Here is an 11166-nt window from a genome sequence, read left to right as displayed (position 1 = left end):
TGGGGGGGGGGGCGGGGGCGTGGGCAGGGTGGAGTTGACAACCTCTAGGTCCAGCCTTCCCTGGGGCCCGGACTCTCCCCTCCGAAGGGCATGTGGCTGGAGGGAGAGGGGACAGGACGGGCGTGGGAGGGAAGGAGGCAGCAGCCATTGGTCAAGGAGGTGGGATGGGCCCTGGGTGCGGGAGTGGGAGGGCTCTGGGAAGGTTTCCTGGGGGGCCGGGTAGGGGGGTCGGTGAGGGCTCGGACTGCCCAGGCCTCCCCTTCAGGCCCCCTAGCAGCGTGTGGACTGGGCTGGCTCTGGGAGGGTGCCAGGAACGGCTCCTGCCCGATAAAAATAGATTTCTCTGAAGGGCTTGGGGCTGTGCCAGGAGAGCAGGTGCCCCCCAGGCCTGGCCGGGGTGGGTGCCCTGGCAGGGGGGGATAAGGCTGTGGGCGCCCAGGTGTGCAGCCTGAGGAGCAGGGTGGGTGCCATGTCCTGGGTGCAGGATCCCTGAGCTCGAGGGGACAGTCACCTGGACGAGGGAGGACGAGGCTGGGGGTGGGGGGGGGCGTTTGACCAGAGGCCACGGCCGGGATGAGCGAACCCCAGCCCAGCTGTGGTCCTGCTTCCGGCTGTGAGGGGGCAAGTGCCTGGAGCTCTCTGAGCTGCTGTGTTAGCCACAATACGGCAACAGCCACGGTCACGGCGTGCAGTGTCGGCACCGTGCCTGGGGCGCCCTCAGCGACAGCGCCGGGGGAGCCCTGTGGGACGCCGAGTGTCCCGAGCTGTCTCAGGGGGCTGCTGCTGGAGGCGGGGCGAGGAGTACTGGAGGGGGTGCCGGCCAGGGGCCCCTCGGAGTTGAGGGCTGATTGCAGGGGCTGGGCGGGCTGTCTGGGCGCTGCCCCCCCCCCCCCTTCCGTCTGAGGGCCTCTGGGCTGGCAGGGCAGGGAGCGCGGGGACCAGCACGCTGTCACCCCACTCTTGGGGCTCCTGATCCCAGGAGCATTTGTGTGTGGGAGCCTCCCCAGGACCCTGCGGACGGTTTTGCCTGGGAAAATCCTGGAGGGCCTCCTGGGGAGGGGGCGTCTTGACTGAGCCCTGGAGGACCAGCTCACATGGAGACAGCACCAGCCCAGCCTTCCTGGGGGGCCCTGTGCGTGGCTCCCAGCACCTCCTTTCCTGCTGCACACTGGGGGCAGGGAGGAGAGCGACAGCGCCCACACTCCACGGAGGTTCGGGGAGGGACAGTGGTGTGGAGCACATGGTAGGGGCGCAGGCCGGAGGGCGCCTCAGCGTGAGGCCGGAGCCTGAGCAGGAGGCTGAGCAAGAGGCTGAGCAGGTGGACCTCAGGGCCAGGCAGGCGGTGCCTCATCCTGGGGTGTCAGCCTGGTTACCCCCTGGGGCCAGGGGCACCTCCTTTGCATTTTCAGCGTTGGCCTGTGCAGCCCGGCCGGTGGCTCAGGGGTTGGGCATCGACCTATGACCCAGGAGGTCACGGCTGGCTTCCCGGTCAGGGCACAGGCCCGGGTGGGGGGCTCCATCCCCAGTGTGGGGCGTGCAGGAGGCGGCCGATCCATGATCCTCTCTCATCATGGATGCTTCTCTCTCTCCCTCTCCCTCCCTCTCTGACATCAATAAAAATATATTTAAAACAACAACAAATATACAAGAACACATTGGCCTGTGCTGAGGGGCCCCCGGGAGCTCCCCCTTCCCCCCAGCCCGGATTCCCCGAGGCCCCGGGGCTGCGGGTCTCCCCTCTGCGTCCCGGGCAGGGACCCCTAGCGTCCCGGGCGCAGGGGAGGCGGGTGGGGTGGGGGGAGGCCGCGGGCCCGCCCCGCCCCGCGGTCAGCGCCCTCCCTCTGCCCTTGCGCTTCCCCTTCCTCCGGCGCTTCCTCTGCGCTCGGCCCTCCGCCGTCCCTTTGTTTGCGGCGCGGCGGCCGCGGTGATATTTAGGCGGCAGGTGTGGGCGCCACAACAGGCCGGGTCGCCAGCCGGTCACCGGCCTCCCGCCCACGTGATGCCCGGGCGCCATAAATAGCCGGGCGCGCGGGCCGGCGGAGTCTCCGGGGAGCCAGCGCCCTGCCTGCCCGGTCTCCGCGCCCCGTCCGGCCCCCAGGCCCGGCCCGTGCGGATGGAGGCGGCGGCGGCGGGACGCCTGCGCGCTCGGGTGAGCGGGGCGCGGGGCCTGGCGGGGGGCGTGCCGGGAGGACCCCAGCCCCGCCCTGGGGAGGTGGCCGCCCCCCTCGGAACCGGCCTCCACGCGCCCCGCCCCGGGAGCGCGCCCCGCGGGACGGGCAGACCCCACGCGAGCCCCCTGGCCCAGCCCTGCCCGCGGACCTCTCCGGGGGCGCCCCTGTGCCCTAGTCCTACCGCCGCCCCCAGATCCCACGGCCTCTGGGGCCAGAGGGCCGGGGCCCTCTCGGCCACCCTGGGGTCCAAACCCGCGCTCATCCTCCTCCGCTGAGACCCGGGAGGCAGGAGCCGGACCTCGGGTCCCACCTCCGTGAACTGGGCTGGGAGTTGCGCTGTCGCCTGGACTTGAGCTGGAGAACGCCGCGGGGAGCCTTGCTGGGAGGTCCTCTGTCCCGCCCTGGTCTCTGCAGGCGGGAGCTGAGGGGCCTCCCCAGTAGGCCTCCAGAGACAGCCATTCTAGACGGGGGGTGGGGGGCAGGGAGGGGATGGGCTCCTGGGGAAGGGGCGGGCCTGGGGGTGGGGGCTGGTGGACTTGGTCTGCCCTGTGGGGATCCTGCTCCCAGACCTCAGGGAGGAGGTGTGGTTCGGAGGAGGCCCCTCCCTGGGGGTGGCCACAGGCCTGTTGAGCCCTGGGGCAGCCCTGTTGACTCCCGCGGGTGGGGGGTGGGGGCGGCTGGGAGCCCCAGATCCCGCAGAGACAAATGGGGGTGTGGCGAGAACCCAAGCCAGGTGGTGACCTTGGTTCAACCTCTGCCCCAGACCCCCTGGCCCTGGCCAGTTTAACCTCTGACCCCACTGATAAGTGGCAACTTAAGGCTCAAGTGGGCAGGAATGTGGGGCGGCTCTAGGCCCTTCCATGCCCAGTGCCCTTGGCCCTGAGGACTTGCCCGGGGTCCTGGGCAGCAGAGCCAGCCAGCTGCTGTCGCCCACAGGGTTCCCAGGTGCCCAGCCACGGTGGGCAGGGAGGTGGCCATCGGCCCCTCAGAGAAAGGCCTGGAGGCTGGTGGCTTCCTTGGGCCCTTCTCCATTCTGGCAAACACCCATGCACGCGCGCACACACATGCACGTGCACAGACATGCACACACACGCACAGGGGACCTCCGCTGCCCCAGGAGGCACAGGTGTTTGTTCGCTGGTGTTCGGGCGTCCACAGCTGTCTCTTCCCGGCTCTGGGATGCAGGCCGGACGGCCGAGCCAGGGCAGGATTCCTCTCTCTGCCTTTCTCCCCCTCCTGGGCCACCACACCCCTGCTTAACCCTCCTGGGGTCCCCACGGGGGGCAGGGTGCAGTGAGGTGTGGCATCCACCCTGAGCCCGGGAGCGCAGCAGAGCTGGCCCAGAACAGCCCGCGTCTCAGGCTGGGGGCCCTCCCTGCACCTGGGCCGAGGCTCCAGGGGCCCTGCCCGCCTAGCGGGCAGCTGGAGAAAGGGGTGCAGGGGCGAGGGCAGAGGTAAGAGGTGGTGAGTTGGGGCACGGAGACCAGTGAGCTGGGCGAGTGGCTAGGAGTGTGGGCATGGCGCCCAGGTCACAGCTTGAGGGACCTTAGGGGCATCGTTTGGCCTCTCATGGTACAGATGGGGAAACTGGCCAGTGACATGCCCAAGGCCCCTGGCCCGCATGTGGGGTGTGAGTGGGGGTGCTGCTGTTGCCGGGGCCCAGGCCTGGGGCCTTAGCGCCCGGAAAGGAAGAGACGGGGGTGGAAGGCCCGATGGCGCCCGTGGTCCGGCAGCGTTCCTCCCCGGGTCCCGTCACAGAGTGACCCTGCTCTGGCCGCCTGCGCTGTCACCACCTGGGCATGTGCCCGAGGGCGGCCCGCTGGCTGCTGTGGGCTGCCCCGGCTCTCTGAGCTCTCGGAGGGCGGAGGGCGAGCCCGGCTTGTTTACCCTGTGCCCGGCCAGCCCTGTGGTTACAGCAGCTGGGGTGGAGGCGCTTACGGTAGTTGGCGCTGAGTGGGGCTTCCTTCCCCTCCCTCAAGGGGTCCCAGCGCCCCGGCCTCCAGCCTGAGCACCGTACCCTGAGGACCGGCCGCCCCAGAACCATCTGGCTCAGCAGTGCCACAGCGGACGGGGCCTGTCCTGGGGTGTGAGAGGGACCCTGAAACCCCCCTCCCTCCGCGCCTGTCCGCTCCGTCCTGGTGGCTTCCTGTCCCCTCGGGGCCGTGGCTCAGCCCTGACAGGGGCTGTCCTTCCTGTGCTCTCCCATGGGGAGACTGAGGCCCGCACTCGGGTGGCAGGGCCCGGGGAAACCTCGCCGGGCTGGGAGGCAGGGGGCCCTGTGACCTCTGCCCTCATTTCCTCCTTGCCTCTGTCCCCAGACGTCGCCTGCTGACCGGCCTGGGATCCATGGAGAGGACCGGGAGGGGCAGCTCTGAGCACTGCCGTGCCCAGCATCGCGGCGCCCGCTGCTGAGGGGCCCCGCGCCTCTGGCCCCCACCATTGCCCTCGCCCGCCGATGGCGTCCGCCCGGCCCAGGGCCACCTGAGCCGCCCGCGCCCTGCCAGGACTCGCCGTGCCCCCATGGGGTAACGTGACAGGACTGAGCACCACGCCGCCGCCGCCGCCCGCCCGCCGCTGCCTGCGACCCCGCCCCAAGCAGCCCTTCGGTTCCGTTCCAGTCTGGCTTCCTCTGGTCCTCGGGGCTTGGGGCCGGCCTTTGCGAGAAGGGGACTGGCCACCCGTCCACCGATGCCGGGACCTCGTCCCCTGCCACAGGCACCGCGCTGGACACGGACAGCACAGCCGGACGAACGCGGGGCTTTTTGACGTTTTCTTTGCGGAGTTTCCGTGGTTATTTCTCTCGGCCCTTTTGTAATTCTCCGACTCTAAGAGGCAGGAGCCTGACGGCCGCTTCCCTTCCGGTGGGGGCTGCGTCTTCTTTTCCTTTTTTAAACAGTTGAGTTTTGTATTCTAAGTATCCACGCACCGGGCAGCGTCCTGCCCCCTCCCAAGTATTTGCACAATATTTGTGCGGGGTGTGGGGGCAGGTTTTTAAAGCATTTCCTCTCTCTTGGACAAGCACAGGGATCCGTTCTCGGGTGTGGGGGGCTGGGGGCTCCTCCGTCCGTGTCCCACACCGTCATGGCCCGCATGAACCGGCCGGCCCCCGTGGAGGTGAGCTACAAGAACATGCGGTTCCTCATCACGCACAACCCCACCAACGCCACCCTCAGCACCTTCATCGAGGTGAGTGGCCGGCGGGCAAGGTGCCGGCGAGCCTGGCCACGCTGCCCTCGGCCTCCTGAGAGCGACTTGTTGCTGTCAGCCCAGTAGGGGCAAAGCTGTCACCCTGGTTACCTGATGCCGCAGGGGGGACTCCCGGAGAGCTCGGGGTGGGGCTGCCGGTGGCTCCGCTGGCTCCTGGGGGCCGGCGTGTGGGCAGGTGGACTCCAGCTGTCTGCACCGAGGCCGGTTCAGAAGCAGGGGGAGCAGCCCTGTGCCCTTTGCTGGCCTGTGGCCTCTGTAGGGGCTGAGCTGGAAGGAGGGGGGAGGCCCCCAGGTGAGCAGCGGCCCTGAACAGCCTAGAGTCAGGCAGGTGGGGGAGCGCCGTGGAGGCCCCAGGACGCCCAGGCTCTGGGGAGGCCTCGGTGAGGCCGGCGGGGCTGGGGCTTCCGGCCCTGCTGTCTGTGTGGGGAGCTGGACCGCAGCCCCCGCTGGCCACCAGAGAGCGACCGTGCCCTCGGAGGGTGGCCGGCAACGGGTGTTGGAGCCCCAGCAGGTGTGGCCGCGTGTGTCTGCAGAGCCTCCGGCCCTCACACGGCCTCCCTCCCTCCGGAGAAGCCTGGTGTGGGGCGAGCTCCCTGCTGTGTGCAGGGCCCGGCTGTGCGCTGCCTCTTCCCCCTGCAGCCTGCGCCCCGGTTCTCCTCGCACAGGGACCTGGGCCTGAGAGGAGCGTGAGCATCGAATGGGGGGCAGTGGGCGACCTGGACAGGAGCCAGGGGCCCTCAGGGGCTGTCTCCTCACCACGGAGGCCCGTGAGATAATAGGACCCGGATGATGGCGCACAGCCCTCAGCCTGTGGTCGGGTCAGCGCTCCACGTGTGCCCAGGGTCAGCGCTCCACGTGTGCCCAGGGTCAGCGCTCCACGTGTGCCCAGGGTCGGGCTCAGCATGTGACCAGGGTCAGGGCTCAGGGTGTGACCAGGATCAGGGCTCAGGGTGTGACTAGGGTCAGGGCTCAGAGTGTGACCAGGGTCAGGGCTCAGGGTGTGACCAGGGTCAGGGCTCAGGGCTCAGGGTGTGACCAGGGTTAGGGCTCAGGGTGTGACCAGGGTCAGGGCTCAGGGTGTGACCAGGATCAGGGCTCAGGGTGTGACTAGGGTCAGGGCTCAGAGTGTGACCAGGCTCAGGGCTCAGGGTGTGACCAGGGTCAGGGCTCAGAGTGTGACCAGGCTCAGGGCTCAGGGCTTAGTGTGAGACCAGGGTCAAGGGTCAGTCTGTGATGGGGGTCAAGGGTCAGTGTGAGACTAGGGTTCTAGGCTTTGACCTGGGTTGGTGGCAGCACCCTCTGCTGCAGGCAGAGGGGACCCAGGTGCCCCATGGCCTCCGAGCCCTGCGCCCGTCCTGCTTCTGACTCCTCAGCGGTGTGGGGTCCAGCCCTCGCTGTGCCCAGTGTCCCTGTTGCATTAGCCGGTCCAGCAGCTGATGCCTCACCGTCCCCAAAATAGCTGCCGGGAGCAGGTGGGGTGGAGCCGCCCCCTGAGGCCGGTGGAGGGGACACCTGCCCCCCCCCCCACGCCTCGGGGTAAAAATATCCCCGGGCTGGGTGTGAACTGCCCTGACCTTTCCCCGGGCTTCCCCGCTGGGGTGCGGGCCCAGCTCCTTCTGCTGCCCTCCCAGCCCCCGCCCATTGCGCCCACTGTGCCCGCTGCACCCACCTCGGGTGCCCTGCTCCCTCCCAGACTCGCAGTCAGTGTGGGGTCTGGGTGTGCCCCTTGACGGGCCCATTCATGCCCCCGGCTGGGAGGGCTGCCCAGAGAGGGGGCATGTGGGGGCCCACGGGTGGCTGGGGGCGTCCCGTCCCTGTTGGGGGCCCAGGAAGTTTGTCTGGTCTTCCTGGGCCTTGGGCCGGATGGGAGGAAGGATGGGAGGAAGGATGGGCGGAAGGACGGGAGGAAGCGACAGGTGGGAGGCTGCGCACCGTGAGCCTGGGCAGGACGCCTCCTGCTGGCGGCCGGGGCGCAGTGGCCAGGGCACCAGGAGAGACTTGCCCCCAGCAAGCCAGGAAGCCTAAAAGGCCCCTGGGCTTCACAGTGCGAGTGGGCCTTTCTGTCTCGCTGAGCGGGGGAGGGGTGTGGGCTGAGGGGTGTGTGTGGGGGGCAGGCATGGCCTTCCCCGGGGCTCTGGCCTCTGGTGGTGGTGGGGGTTCCACCCGTGAGCCCTGCCGCCCCGCCCAGCTCAGCCCTGCCCCCTCCCTCCCCGCCCCCAGGACCTGAAGAAGTACGGGGCCACCACCGTGGTGCGCGTGTGCGAGGTGACCTACGACAAGGCCCTGCTGGAGAAGGACGGCATCACCGTGGTGGTGAGGCTCGCGGGGTGCTGCTGCCCGGGGGTGGGCTCCCTGTCGGGGGGCGGGGCTTGCGGGGTGCTGCTGCGGGGGGGGGGGGGCTCCCTGTCCGGGGGGCGGGGCTCGCGGGGTGCTGCTGCCCGGGGGTGGGCTCCCTGTCGGGGGGCGGGGCTTGCGGGGTGCTGCTGCGGGGGGGGGGGGGGGTGTTCCCTGTCCGGGGCGGGGCTCGGTCTGACTGGACGGTGCTGTGGGGCCGGCACCCGGGGTCTCCCTGTGTGCCGCCTGCCACCCCCGCCTGGTTGTGCCAGGCTACACATGTGCTAGGACACTTCTCGGGGAGGCCCAGGCCTCGGGCTGTGTGACCTCCATGAGTCACCTCCTCGGCACCCCCTTCCTCCCGCCCCGCAGGGCCTCCCCGGCACGGCACCCGCCGCCTGTGTGGGGCCGTCGCTGGGCAGCGGGAGCAGCAGGGAGCGGGGCAGGCGCACCTGGCGGGGCCCTGGGGAGCCCGGCTGGGAGGCCGTGGGGAGGGACCCTTGGGCCGTTTCCTTGGTCCCTGGCCCTGGGGACCCGCGTCCCTGCAGAGGGAGGTGGCTGTGCCAGGGCTGCCCTGCGTGGCTGGAGGCACAACGGGTGCCCAGCAGGCCCCGCCCAGCTCTGCAGGGGACCCTCAGGGGGTGCTGGCCAGCGGGACCGTCTTGGGCGGTGGTCCCTTGGGAACCTCTGCTCAGCGCTGGCGGGGGGGGGGGGGGGCAGAAGGACCTGGGGCTCGGGGTCCCAGCAGCTGGGCTGAGTGCCGCCTCTGCCCCTTCCCGGTCTGCGCCCCGGGTCCTCGCTGTACAGCGCGGGGCTTGGAAGCATCCAGGCAGGGCGTGCCCGAGCCTCTTAGCACAGGAGCCCGCAGCCCCTTCTCCCCGCAGCAGAGGACGCGGTCAGACCCGGGCAGCCAGGCAGACGCTTTCCCCGGGCGTTGCCGCGTCTGGAGGGGGGGACAGGCTGGCTGGGCCCCGGGCCCCCCCTGGGCAGGGTCCTCAGGCTCCTCCCTCTGCAGGACTGGCCCTTTGACGATGGGGCCCCCCCGCCCGGCAAGGTGGTGGAGGACTGGCTGAGCCTGCTGAAGGCCAAGTTCTGCGACGACCCTGGCAGCTGCGTGGCCGTGCATTGCGTGGCCGGCCTGGGACGGTGAGCGGGGCCAGGAGGGGGCTCGCGTGGACATGGGGACCTCATGGTCTGACTCGCTCTCGGATGTGGGTGCCGAGCCCACATCACAGATGACCTTTCCAGAGGGTTCCCAGACTGGGCCTCCCGGCTGGCAGGCAGGAAGTCCCTCCTGAAGTCTGACCCCACTCCCTCCTGCTGTGGCGGCAGCTTCATCCCTGCGCCCCCGAGCTGCCAGGCTCGCCCCTCCGCAGACACAAAGAATCTGCGTTTGACTAAGACAACCCAGCTTTGCAGAGGCAAGACTGGCCGAGCAAGGTTGATAGCTGAGTATCCAGCTCTTGTCCTCAGCCCAGCACAGAGAGGTTGCCTGGCCCACCCAAGGTCACACAGCAGGGTTGGGACAAAATAGGGTTTGGGCCCAGGTGGTCGCCCTGAGTTCGAGCCTGGGCAGCCATCAGCAGAGGGCAGCTGTGGGCCATGCATCTGCAGCAGGTGGCCTGTGGGGGGGGTGGGGGGAGCAGAGGCCTGGGTGACCCGCCCTGTGTCTGTCCCCAGGGCCCCAGTCCTCGTGGCACTGGCGCTCATCGAGAGCGGGATGAAGTATGAAGATGCCATCCAGTTCATCCGACAGTGAGTGGCGGCTGCTGGGTGGGGTGGTTGGTGACAGCTCAGGGGTCCAGGTTTAAGGGGCTCCCCAGTCCCATGCAGCCTCATATTGTGGTTCCAGTGCACCCAACTGGCGGTGAGGGCCCAGGGCCACGTCCCCTCCCCCTCCTCCTGGGGTAGGAGTAGGGTGAGGGGAGGGGGAGGGGAGGGCCGGGCTGCTCCCACCTCTGGGCTGTGGTCTCTCAGCCCCCTGTGAGTCAGGACAGGCTGGGCTGTGCTGCAGTAACGAGCCGGCTCCTCCCGGCCACTGGGAGCCACACAGGTGTCCCCGCTCATGGGACCTGTCTGGTTGCCAGTCGCTGGGTCACAGGGAAAAGCATGGTGGAGCCTCGCCTGGCTCATGCGTGTCTCTTCCACTCACATGTCATTGGCCAGAGCCAGTCCACGGCCCCGTTTGCGGTCCTGGGCGTAGGGATGGGGGCCACACCCCGCCACTGGGGGTCCCTCCCTCCCGCCGATGGCAGATCTGAGATTTGTCCACACGCCACCCCTTGGCCCTCAGGAGCCCATGGCCTGGAGGGGGGCTGCTACCTGGGTAGACAGGGGGCCTTGGGAGTGTGGGGACCATGGAGGTAGTGAGGCCGGGGGGTCGGCTGGGAGGAGGTGACAGCCAGGCGAGTTGGAGGCAGTGGGGTGGCAGCAGGTGACGGGGAGGGTGATCTGGGCGCTGGCCTGGACTCCTGGGCCCGGCACTCCCTGGGGCAGGGCAGGTGGCCGAGCCGGGTCCCACCCGACCCCACCCTGTCCGTCTCCCAGGAAGCGCCGCGGGGCCATCAACAGCAAGCAGCTCACCTACCTGGAGAAGTACCGGCCCAAGCAGAGGCTGCGGTTCAAAGAGCCACACGCGCACAGGACCAGATGCTGCGTCATGTAGCTCCGCCTCGGGCCCGGCCCGGGCCGCCCGCCCTGCCCCTCCCTGGGCCTCACTTTCCACACGCCCGTGAGGGGCCAGCCTGGTCCTGGGACCCCACGGGGTGGCCTGTCCCCCTCCCCCCAGGGCATCGCCCTCACGGTGGGGCTGACGGTGGTCCGCCACCTGGACCACGTGTGGGCCGCGCCCGAGGGCCCCCGCACCTCCATCTGGCCTTCCCCCCTCCCCCCTCCCCCCTCTGCCCCCTACCCACCCACCAGCCCTGGCACCTGGGCGCGCCTGCCTCCCGGGCCCAGCCCCGCCCGAGCAGGCCTGCTGTCTGTCTGTCTCCCTGTGTCCATCCGGCTGTCTGCCACTTTCCGGATCCATCCTCCCTTTGTCCCGTCTCCATGCTCTGTCTCCCTCTGTGCCGTGTCTCTCTGTCTCTGTGTCCTGTGTCTGTCTCTGAGGCTTGGTCCAGGGCCATGTTCCTGGCCTTCCTGCCATCACCTTCCCGGCTCCCCCTCCCCGCCTCCCCCTTCTGTGGGGGCAGGTGTACTTTTAAACCACTGGGCTGACCCCTCCGCCGCAGCCCTTGTCCTGAGCTGTTCTCAGCCCCTTGGATTCGTGGGTCTGAGGGTGGTCAGCTGTTCTGGACACTTGAAGGCAATAAAACAGGACCCTGTGCTGTGTGTGTGTGTGTGTGTGTGTGTGTGTGTGCAGAGGGGGGGCAGGGCCGCCAGGTGGTGGGGTGCCCCAGAGGCCAGTGTCCAGGCTGCACTGCGGCGCCCTCTGGTGGCCATGCTGGGTCCC

At 69.5% G+C, this 11166-nt stretch overlaps 1 protein-coding gene across 1 annotated transcript; it reads left to right on the top strand.

Annotated features, from left to right (window-relative positions):
* Positions 1 to 1935: 1935 nt before the first annotated feature.
* Positions 1936 to 11047, top strand: PTP4A3 (protein tyrosine phosphatase 4A3). The gene is made up of 6 exons (XM_081111538.1): positions 1936 to 2149; positions 4490 to 5357; positions 7599 to 7691; positions 8728 to 8858; positions 9393 to 9467; positions 10260 to 11047. Exons 2-6 carry the CDS (start codon positions 5253 to 5255, stop codon positions 10375 to 10377), a joined length of 522 nt encoding a protein of 173 aa, XP_080967664.1. The 5' UTR covers positions 1936 to 2149; positions 4490 to 5252; the 3' UTR covers positions 10378 to 11047.
* The last annotated feature ends 119 nt before the right edge of the window (positions 11048 to 11166 follow it).

Source organism: Myotis nattereri, assembly GCF_964212035.1.
Source record: "Myotis nattereri genome assembly, chromosome: 17".
Classification (NCBI taxonomy): domain Eukaryota; kingdom Metazoa; phylum Chordata; class Mammalia; order Chiroptera; family Vespertilionidae; genus Myotis; species Myotis nattereri.
The sequence above is the reverse complement of the archived record's forward strand: the minus strand, read 5'-3'. Positions and strand labels throughout refer to the sequence as shown.

Excerpts from the sequence above, each read along its gene's own strand:
- PTP4A3 (XM_081111538.1), top strand. The coding sequence starts at position 5,253 with ATGGCCCGCATGAACCGGCCGGCCCCCGTGGAGGTGAGCTACAAGAAC. Across the intron at positions 7,692-8,727 it reads AGGACGGCATCACCGTGGTG|GACTGGCCCTTTGACGATGG; the intron begins GTGAGGCTCGCG and ends CTCCCTCTGCAG. Across the intron at positions 8,859-9,392 it reads TGCGTGGCCGGCCTGGGACG|GGCCCCAGTCCTCGTGGCAC; the intron begins GTGAGCGGGGCC and ends GTCTGTCCCCAG.